Source organism: Crocodylus siamensis, chromosome 8 (assembly GCF_052110815.1).
Source record: "Crocodylus siamensis isolate JL-2025a chromosome 8, ASM5211081v1, whole genome shotgun sequence".
NCBI classification, from domain to species: domain Eukaryota; kingdom Metazoa; phylum Chordata; order Crocodylia; family Crocodylidae; genus Crocodylus; species Crocodylus siamensis.
Genome location: NC_143402.1, coordinates 136182 through 146674, shown reverse-complemented (window position 1 = coordinate 146674; position 10493 = coordinate 136182). Strand labels below are relative to the sequence as shown.

The window sequence follows — 10493 nt, the reverse complement described above, 5'->3', positions numbered from 1 at the left end:
TAGCCCTGAGAGCGCATGTGTGGAAGAAGCGGGCTGCCCGCTCGCCTCATGCTTGGGGGTGTGGCCGCTCCGCCTCCTGGGGCGCTCTGGGCAGCGCTCCTCTCTATGGTGCTTTCCGGCGCCCTGCTTCCACTTCCTGTGTGCGGCCTGGGCCGGGAGCGCCGCCGCAGCAGCGGGGGCCGCCGCGATGTCGGACTCGGAGAGCGACGAGGAGGCGGAGGGCGGCGCCGGGCCCTTCTCCCTGGCCGGCTTCCTCTTCGGGAATATCAACGAGGCGGGGCAGCTCGAGGGCGACAGCGTCCTCGACAAGGTGAGCGGCCGCCCGGTCCCCGGGGGCTGTCTGGGGTGGGAGGGCCGGGCCGGGCCGGGCATTGCCAACGCGGGGCCGGTCTCCCGCTGCAGGAATGTAAGAAGCACTTGGCCGGGCTGGGCGCGCTGGGGCTGGGCAGTCTCATCACGGAGCTCACGGCCAGCGAGGAGGACGGCAGCGAGGCGGACGGGCCGCAGCTGGACGAGGAAGGTGAGGCCGGTGGGGACTGCCCCTCCGTACCGGGCAGCGACCCACCGGCAGCCGCCTCGCGGTGGCCCTTGGGCCCATTCTCCCTGCTATCTTCCCCAGTCTGGGCCCCGGCCCGGGCCTGCCTTTGCTGCAGGCTGGCCCAAACCCAGTACTCGGCTCCTTCCCTCCCTCCCTCCCTCCGGAGGCTGGCCCCACTCCCACAGTGCTGAGCTGTGTCCTGAGCAAGACTGGCCTGTTTTTTCACATAAGAAAGCCATGGGAGGCGGGCCTCTCACATGGTGAACAGTGTCTTGTTTCCACTCAAATAAGCCCCTTTATGTGGCCCTTGCCCATGCTGTGACGGGTTGTGGAGAGACAGGCTGATTAAACAGACAGGGCTTCCATCTGCAGTAGTGAAGATCTGGGTTATGTTTCCAACTGGAGTCACCTTTCTGCGGGGTGTGAGCCTTCCCTGACTTTTGTCTGTGGGGGGACGGGATTACTAACATCAATCAGGAGATTCTTCAATCAGGAGTTTGGCTCGTGGTCGTCTTAGGACAGTGACCGTACCATTGTTTGTCAAATGTGAATAGATCTTGGCAGGTCATTGAAGGGAACCTACAGACTCCATACCCTAGTCTTTCCCAGGCCAAAGGTGTTGAGGAGCTCTTGTGGGGTGGGGTTGCTCCAGTTCACTTATAAAAAGGAGTCTCCATAGGGGTTGGGGAGAAGGTATGCTGAGGGCAAGATCCACAGGATAAAGTCACATGGAGGAAATGTGACCGCTGCATTGGGGTATGACTCTCTTGTGTGACTGTTGTCTTCTCCTTAGGCTGGGTTAAGAGCACAGAGGATGCCGTCGATTACTCTGATATCAGCGAGATGGCGGAAGATGAGAGCCGCAGATTCAGGCAGGCAATGGGCAACCTGCAGCTGAGTCGGAGACCAGGTGCTTGGGGTTGACGGTTAATGATGCATTTGAAACGAACTGGCCTTGGCTGTTGTGCTTGTGATTGACAGTGGTGTGTCTGCAATATGTTATCCTGGCATTTGCTTTTCCTGCTTCAGCATCCTGTTGCAAACTGTTAGCTATCTATCTGCCACAGCATTGGAAAGCTGTCAGCAGGAGTGAAATTTCAGTCCCTTTCTTCACATGTAGATTTATTTCTCCAAAACAGTACCATTCAAGGCATGCCAACCAGAAAACAGCTCAGTGTCAGTTTTCCCTGATCCTGGAGTCTTCTGCAAAAGCTTACGTGCGGATCTGTCTTTTAACTTGGGTTGCAAAGGCTGGGGTGCCCTGCAGGCACGGGCTTGATTCCTCCTTCTGTCAGCCGAGACACCTGATCAGTCATATAGGGGGCTCCAACATAGGCCCCCCACCTATCAATTGAACCTGCCTGCTTTCCCCTACCTCTGCCTCTAGCATTCTGCTTATCCTTAAGAACAGACTGTTCAGTTGACTCTTTCTTGATTGTTTAGATGAAGATGAGGATGATTATGATGCAGATTGTGAAGATATTGATTCCAAGCTGATGCCACCACCACCACCCCCTCCAGTGCCAGTAAAGAAAGAAGAGGAGAAGGATGCAGTTGCTCCTGGTGAGTAAGGAATATCGTCTTGTCTTTAAAATGGTTGAGAGAATCAGATTTTTGGGGGTTACAGAACGTAACATATCAAAGGCTAATATTTCCAGGCAATGCGTCAGTGCATTTACATTTATTTCATGCTTGGAATTTTGTTAGAGATCCATCTAGTGCAGGGCTGGGCAAGATACAGCTCTTAATTGATCCTATCCTGCCTACTGGCAGCCTGAGGAGGGAGGGCTGTGCCCTGCATGGCTCCATTCTGTCATGGCTGGATCGTGCAGACATCTCTGCTGTCCCCCCCGTGGTCGCTTTGCAGTCCTGGCACTGTGGCCACCAACAAGTGAGCCCTCATGGAACAATGTAGAATGCAGCATGCTGAGTAGCTGTCCCACCAACCTGCTGCTCTAAGCCACTGCCACACCACTAGGAAGCGAGTCTCTATGAGGCTTGGCAGTGAAGGGGAGGGGAGGAGAGAGGAAAGAAGGGGGCTTGGTCCCTGGGCAGCTGCCCCCAACTTTCTCAGTGTGGCTTGGCAGTGGCTCATTGTGGTGGGAGGGCAGGATGGCTACTTGGCACCCCCCTACCCTTCAGTAGCTCACCAAAACTCCTTAAGTGGTCTGCTGGCCAAATAATTCCCCTCCTCCCCCTTCAATCTAGTGTTTTGGAGTTGAAGAGGGGTCTGGCTAGGCATGCAGTGAGATGGTGTTGCCTAGGACTGGCCCTTCCTTGAAATACAGGTTAAAGTTGTCATGTTCTCAACAAGCGTTGAGATTATGAAGATTTATAAATAAGCCTTTGAGCTGCTTTTCCATCTTGCTTTTGCTCTTTCTCTGCTGTAGGGCTGGAAGGGAAGACTAAACTGGATGGGACTTGGTAACTGTGACATTTAGTGGCTTTGTTACTACATGCTCTGAGAGAGAGCCACCTGTGCACTGCTGCTTTGAGGACTGTGCTCGGGAGCAGGGGTGGAACTTTTTTAATGAGTTGCTTGCTTTCTTGTAGCATCTGAGGAAAGAGATGGCATAATTCTGCCCTCCATCATTGCTTCTTCCTCTGCTGCCTCTGAGAAGGTGGATTTTAGCAGCAGCTCTGATTCCGAGTCAGAGATGGGACCCCAAGAGGCCAGGCAGACAGAATCCAAGGAAGGCAAACTCACTCTGCCTCTCGCAGGAATCATGCAGCGGGATGCCACCAAACAGTTGCCAAGCGTTACTGAGCTTTTCCCTGAATTCCGGCCAGGCAAGGTATTGTATGTAAAGGGAAAGTGGTGGGAAGTGTCTGCCCTGCAGTCATGCTCATGAATGTTGTAAATATGTGCTGGTCCAGAGGTCCTAGGCAATTTTGTGTCTCTGTCTTATTTCTCCCTTACCCTGTGCAGGATAGAAGTTGCTGTGTTGTGCTTTTCCTGCTGTCTATAGGTATCTCTTAGGGAGAGTTGCATGTAATTTGGGTTCTGATCTAATCTTTTGCTCTGCAATAGGTCTTTTCTGCTTTACTTTAAAAACAGTTTATGCTTGGGGAGTGACTATCTTTCTCCAGATTACAGGCAAAACAGAGGTTATACTTTCTGCCCTGCCTACCTGTTTGTCATTTTCTTTCCCGAATATCTCTGCTCTTCCTCCTATGCTGCCTCTAACATGGGCAGACAAGGTTCTTTGGATGAATCTGATAACTTTTTTATTAGACCAACTTAAATAGTTGGAAAAAAAAATTTAAGCCAGCTTTTGGGTTTAGAAACCCTTCGTAAGGCTGAGGAAGTGCCTGCAGTTGGTGTGTGCTCTTCCTGGATGGAATGAAAAGTAAAGAAGCCAGAGGCTGCCTACAAGATGGGCACAGTCAGTGAAGAAGTAAATTGAGGAGTCAGGCTGGGTGTTGGAGGAGAGAAGGGGGATGAATAGTGGAGAGGTACCTGGGGAGTTGGATGTTGGGCAGGCTATAATGTGTCATAAATCCAATGTCTATATTTAGTCCATGATTTTTAGTATCCAGGAGAATGATGAAGTGGCGTTCATAGGCTCATCTCTGGGAAGTGTTTTGTAAGTTTCCTTTGAGGATCAGGACAGAGATTGGTGAGAGAGTGGTTTTCTTGTGAGAAATGTGCCCCCACAGGTAATTGGGTATTCTTGTCTTTGATAGATTTCCAGTGTGCGTTCATTCTGGTGTGCAGTTGTTGTTTGGTCTCTCCTACGTATCTTCCATCGGGGCGTTTGGTGCATTGGATGAGATGTATTACCTTTCTGGAGGTACAGCTGTAAGATCCGGGAATGCTGATGGCTATGTTGTGGGGTTTAGTAATTGTAGGGGTGGTGGAAATGTGTTGGCAAGTTTTGCATTTCTTGTCATGGCATGCTCTGGATCCATTCTGCGTATTCTGGGCCTGAAGAATTTTGCTTCTGGTGATGAGGTTAGCGAGGCTTAGTGCATGTTTGAAGGCTAGGATGGGTGGCTCTGGGACGATCTCTTTAAGAATAAGGTCTCTTTCTAATATGGGTTGGAGTTGTTTGAGGATTTTTTGTATGGGTTTGAGGGAGGGGTGATATGTCATGACCAGGGGGGTTTTCTTCTGTACTGCAGCAATTCTTCATGTGGTATCTGGGTGGCTCTTTCAAATGTGTGATCTCTCTCTCTCTCTCTCTCTCTGGAGGAGTGTCCTTGTTGGGTGAAAGCCTTTTTAAGGTTGGTGAGGTGACAATCCCGGGTGTTCTCCTCTGTGCAAATTCGGTGGTATCTGAGGGCTTGGCTATATATAGCAGCTTTTTTGGCGTGTTTAGGGTGACTGCTGGTTCTGTGCAGGTATGTATGTTAGTCTGTGGGTTTCTTGTATAATGTGGTCTGTATTTTATCATTCTGGATGCTGATCATCCTGTCTAAAAAGGAGATGTTGGTGCTGGAGTATTCAAGAGCTAGTCAGATATGTAAGGCAGGCTTGGATGCCATCCTGGTGTGGGATGCTGGTAATGTCCCTGGTGGCTAGGAGGGTGTTGCTGGGAAGGTGGTCTATGTTTTCAAGTTTCCATAGAAAGTCTGTAGTGTCTTGGACAAAACTTGCTTTTTGGGTGACAAGCGGTTTTAGGATTGATTCAACTTAACCTGATATTTCCTCAGTTAGGGTCTGTTGGTTGGATATGATAGGTCTGCCAGGGTTCTCTTGTGGATTTTAGGGAGCATGCAAAAAGTCCCCAGGTTAGGCAGTGGGGGGATCAAGGTCTATAGTTTTTCATGTAGACCTGATGGAAAAGATTTGATAGTATTGTTGAGTTTCATGATGAAAAGGGAAGTAGGATCTTCTTGTAGGTCTGTGTAGTAGGTGGTGTTGGAGAGTTGTCTGTTGGCTTTGTTTATGTAGTCTTCACGGTTTAGGATGACTATGGCTTCTTTATGTGCTGGTTTTATTACTATTTGGTGGTTAGATCTTAAAGATTCTATGGCCTTTCTGGTAGAGAGAGGTTGTTATGGTGGCATGTGTTGTTGATTATTTCATTGTTCATTCTTTCCCTGAAGCAGTCAATGTAGTGGTCAAGGGTTAGGGTTTTGTCTGCTGTGGGGTGTCCGATCTGATGTTTTTTGGGGGTTTTTGGAGGTTGATCTTTTCCTCAATGTTGTCAAAGGATGAATTGTTGGGAGTGGATTCAGTTTGGTCGTGGAAATATTTCTTGAGGCAGAGGCATTGGAAGAATTCTTCTAGTTCTCCACATTAAAGTATTTTATTAGGGTATTTTTCTGGTGAAAATAAAAATAACTGTCCATTCTAGTTTTTAAATGTGCCAAGAAACTGGTATTCCATCATTGATATTGAGAAGTCTATTGCCCAGCATCATACAAATTGCTGGCAGGAAGATATTTCTTCCAGATTCAAGATGAAATTCTTCTTTTCCCAATCTTATCCCTGTTGGCCCTAGTTATATTGGAGGATTATTGGAGTTACGTTGGAGGATTGAGCCAAAAGAAATCTCATGAAATTCAACAAGGACAAGTGTAAAGTCCCACGCTTAGGACAGAACAATCCCATGGGACTGGCTGAGGGCTGACTGGCCAGGCAGCAGCTCTGCAGAAAAGGGCCTGGGGGTGACGGTGAACAAGAAGTTGGATATGAGTCAACAGTGTCTCCTTGCTGCCAAGACAGCTAATGGTGTCCTGGGCTGCATTGGTAGGAGTGTTGCCAGTAGATAGAGGGAAGTGATTCTTCCTCTCTCTTCAGCACTGGTGAGGCCGCATCTGGAGTACTGTGTCCAGTTTTGGGACCCTTTCTACAAAAAGGATGTGGACAAGTTGAAGAGAGTCCAGCGGAGGGCAGTGAAAATAGTTCAGGGGCTAGGGCACACGATATGTGTGAAGAGGCTGAGGGACCTGGGCTAATTTAGTCTGGAGAAGAGAAGACTGAGGGGGCGGGATTTGATAGCAGCCTTCAACTCCCTGCAGGGGGGCTGCAAAGAGGATGGAGCTGGGCTGTTCTCAGTGGGGGCAGATGACAGGGCAAAGTACAATGGGCTCAAATTGCAGCAAGGGAGTTTTAGGTTGGATATTAGGAAAAACTTTCTCATGGGGGTAGGGGTGGGAGTGGTGAAGCACTGAAACAAGTTACCTAGAGAGGTGTTGAAATCTCTATCCTTGGAGGCTTTTAAGGTCTGGCTCAACCAAGCCCTGGCTGGGATGATGTAACTGGGGCTGGTCCTGCTTTGAGCAGAGGGGATTGGACTAGATGTGACTTCCTGAGGTCCCTTCTAACCCTCATTTTCTATGATTCTGTGTGTGTTAACAGTGGTGGTCAATAATGGCTGAAGCTGTAACAAAGGTTGCCAGATTCTTCCATCGATTACTCCTTTTTCAGTTGTTTACAATTTTGCCATTGTCAGGGCCTTGGGGGTCATGATTGACCACAAGATGAATACGAGCTGCCAATGTGATACTGCAGCTGGTAAAGCGAGCAAAGCTCTGGCTTGCATCCATAGATGCTTCCCAAGCAAATCCCAGGATGTCATCTTCCCACTGTACTTGGCCTTGGTGAGGCTGCAGCTGGAGTACTGCAGGTAATTCTGGGCTCCACAATTTTAAAAGGGTGTGGAGAAGCTTGAGAGAGTCCAGAGGAGCCATGCGCATGATCAGAGGGCAGGAAAACAGGCTTATGATGAGAAGCTGAGAGCCATGGGACTCTTCAGCCTGGAAAAGTGCAGGCTCAGAGGGGACCTGGTGGCTGCCTACAAGTATGTAAGGGGTGTACATCAGGTTCTGGGGGAATGCCTGTTCACCGGAGCACCCCAAGGGATGACAAGGTCAAATGGTCACAAACTCTTCCAAGACCGTTTCAGGCTGGACATAAGGAAGAACTTCTGTACTGTCTGAGCACCCAAAGCCTGGAACAGACAGCCTCCAGAGGTGGTGCAAGCACCTACTCTGGACTCCTTTAAGAGACATTTGGATGTTTATCTTGGTGGGATCCTTTGACCCCAGGTGACTTCCTGCCCCGGGGGTAGGGGGCTGGACTCGATGGTCTCCCGAGGTCCCTTCTAGCCCTAATGGCTATGAAATCTAGGTGAACGGTCACATAACGTCTGTGCAAAAAGGAGCAAAGTTAAAGTAGAATGGAGAACATGAATTCCATCGTTCCCTGATTACGGCTAGATTTTAAAACTTTACTTAAAGTGCAGAAAACATCATTCTTAAATAATTCAGCAACTTCTTTGGTTTTTACTCGCTTTAAATATTTCTGGATTCTGGTATGTCTGATATTACTGTCCCCTCCTAGTAGTTGCTTAGAATGGTTTTGACTGTGTACCATATAAGCTGTAGAGTTCCCATGTCTGTTGTTTCTTCCATCCTTCTAAATCCCTCCAGTTGGTTGGTGCCTTTCTAGTAAGAGGTTGCTCGGAATGCTCGGAATGAAGACAACCTTTTCCAGTTGTTGGTGGGCCCTTGCTCTGTCAAAATAGCCGTGTTTTTCTTCTGTTGATGGTTTGCAGGTATTGGATTCGTAGAGTGAAATCTTTTTGAGGATTAAATTAAGATATAGCCAAGTCACACTAGATTCAAGAGAAAAGTCACACTAAGGTCCTGCACTCAACCATGCTGCCCCAGTGCATAAATAACTCCTGCTCACATTGTTAGTGGCTTGTGGCTTACTCCTGTGACCCTTCTGTTTTCCTAGGTGCTGCGTTTCCTTCGCCTCTTTGGCCCTGGGAAGAATGTTCCATCTGTTTGGCGTAGTGCTCGCCGGAAACGCAAGAAGAAGCACCGGGAGCTAACTCAAGAAGTGCAGATCCAGGAGGGTGAAGCCACGGCTGAGGCAGGAGCAGAAGGAAGGTCACCCTGGGAATATGAGTTTGCTCCTCCTCCTCCTCCTGAGCAGTGCCTTTCAGATGATGAGGTGGGGAGTCTGAAATCTAGGAAGGGCCTGACTAGCAAATGGAGCACTCTTCACCCCATAGGTGACCCCCTGCCCCATCCCAAGAGCATTTGGGTGAAAGCTGGCTTGGCTTCCATTTTCTATTTTGCAGAGGCCCTGTGTTCATTCTGTTAGGCAAGAGGCAGTATTTTGCCTTTTATGGTATAGCCGTGGGGATTCCCTGAATTGTTAGTGGCCTTATCCTGGCATTCTCTACGGCAGCACTTAAGGTTGAAAAGGTTTCTGTAGGAAACGCTTCATGGAGAAAAAGACAGAAAACTTGCAAGAACTGCCTCTTGTTACCAGCTCTGGCAACAGTGGCCGATGGATTCCCTTTTCTCATGCTGCTCTAGATCACTATGATGGCACCTGTGGAGTCCAAGTTTTCCCAGTCAACGGGCGATATAGACAAAGTGACTGATACGAAGCCCAAGGTGGCTGAATGGCGTTATGGGCCTGCCCAGCTCTGGTATGACATGTTGGGGATCCCAGAGGACGGCAGCGGGTTTGACTATGGTTTCAAACTAAAAGACAGAAAGAAGGACCAGGAGACTAAAGGACAGGGTGGTGAGCAGGTGAGAGGTGCACATGCTTGGGATGAGGGGCTGGCTGGCAAATGGTGGCGGTCAGTCATGTTGGAAAAGGCATGGGGTGAAGGTGTTGTGGAGCGTGGCAGCGAAGAGAAGAAGCTTCAGTGGATGGATGACTAAGGCTGGGAGACAACTTAGTGGAGGAAGGGTAGTGGGGAGCAGGGTGCACTGTAGAGTGGGGTGGGGGTGAAGGGATCATACAGTGGAGGAAATGGGGAGTTTTAAATTCTTTCTTTTAGTCCTGGAACGTTTTTCATCTGCAGGATGCAGGGTTGATGCTGGAGAAGGATGACCTACTGGCTGATGAGCACTTCCTCATGGTGACACAGCTGCAGTGGGAGGATGATGTGATCTGGAACGGGGAGGACGTCAAGCACAAAGGGACTAAGACACAGCGAGCAAGCCTGGCAGGCTGGCTGCCATCCAGCATGACCAGGAATGCCACTGCCTACAATGCCCAGCAAGGTGTGTGGTAGTGACCTCCCACCTTCTCACTGCTGCAATCCAGTGAGGCAGAGTGCAGGGTGGGATGCTGAGGCCCAGGCCTCTTGTTAGTCTTCTTGTAAAGAAGCTATACTTTTGCTGTTAGAAAAGAGCACATGCCAGCCCAGCTAAGCATCTGCCGCCTCCTCTTCTGTAATCAGAGTGAGTGGGGTGCCCGTCTCGCTCAGCACCACCCTGATGCTATACTGGTGACTCCATTCTGTTTGAATTTATGGGAGTTCCAAGATCCTTCTGCCACACAAGTAAATAGCTGTCTGTCCCTTGGGGACCAGGTGTATTTTCTATATCAATTCTCCAACCAGAAGACTTTTTAAAGAGGAGGCTCTTGCATTGCTTTTGAAACAATGTCTCCCAAATTTCTGTCAGAGGTAGGGCCCTTTTTACATTTAAACTGAAAATGCAGAATTGTTATTATTCATGATGGTTTGTTTCACCTTTGCAGAGACATGTCAGTGGGTCTCAGATGATGCCAGATTTTCCATTTTTATATGTTGGTGCTAGCCTGCTTCCTGAGCACACCCAACTGTATTCTTTTGTCACTGTGGGCAATCATGAAAGCAAATGAGGTAGCACGAGACGAGAGAAGAATTCAGGGGTCTGTGAGACAAGGGAAGATGGGCAGAGATGTTGGTGTGCAAGGAGAAGTGAGGCTGTGTTTGGGGAGCGTCAGAAATTGGGAGCAGGCTTTTGCTGTGTTGTGCAGACTGCTCCCCCTAGCAGTGATGGAGTCCTAGCTGACTGCTTCACCAGGCTGTAGTGCCATGCAGAGCTGTGAAGGCTGACTGGGACAGGAAGGATGAACTGTTCTATAGTGGGAGGGTAGCAGGTCATCAAGGCCCTGGCGGTAGAAGGAAGCCTGGGTGGTTGGTAAGTGTGTGACTGTTGATAGCTAAAGGGCTGCCAATGCTCCCAGCAGTAGCACCCTTGTACT

The 10493-nt window shown here is 49.3% G+C and overlaps 1 protein-coding gene and 1 pseudogene across 3 annotated transcripts in view; one reads left to right on the top strand and one right to left on the bottom strand.

Moving 5' to 3' along the window:
* Window positions 1-120: 120 nt before the first annotated feature.
* The window catches only part of TAF1 (TATA-box binding protein associated factor 1), a 60932-nt gene continuing 50559 nt past the window's right edge, over window positions 121-10493 (top strand). For 2 of the 3 annotated variants that reach the window (XM_090061724.1, XM_090061726.1), the window contains exons 1-8: window positions 122-310; window positions 403-520; window positions 1332-1448; window positions 1982-2101; window positions 3092-3333; window positions 8232-8450; window positions 8822-9043; window positions 9322-9523. In XM_090061724.1, coding sequence (XP_089917850.1) covers window positions 188-310; window positions 403-520; window positions 1332-1448; window positions 1982-2101; window positions 3092-3333; window positions 8232-8450; window positions 8822-9043; window positions 9322-9523 — 1363 coding nt within the window. In that variant the 5' untranslated portion in view covers window positions 122-187. Of the gene's footprint in view, window positions 311-402; window positions 521-1331; window positions 1449-1981; window positions 2102-3091; window positions 3334-8231; window positions 8451-8821; window positions 9044-9321; window positions 9524-10493 lie in introns of all 3 variants that reach the window. The other variant, XM_090061725.1, reaches the window with a different exon arrangement.
* On the bottom strand, window positions 4023-4951 carry LOC149857951 (uncharacterized; annotated as a pseudogene).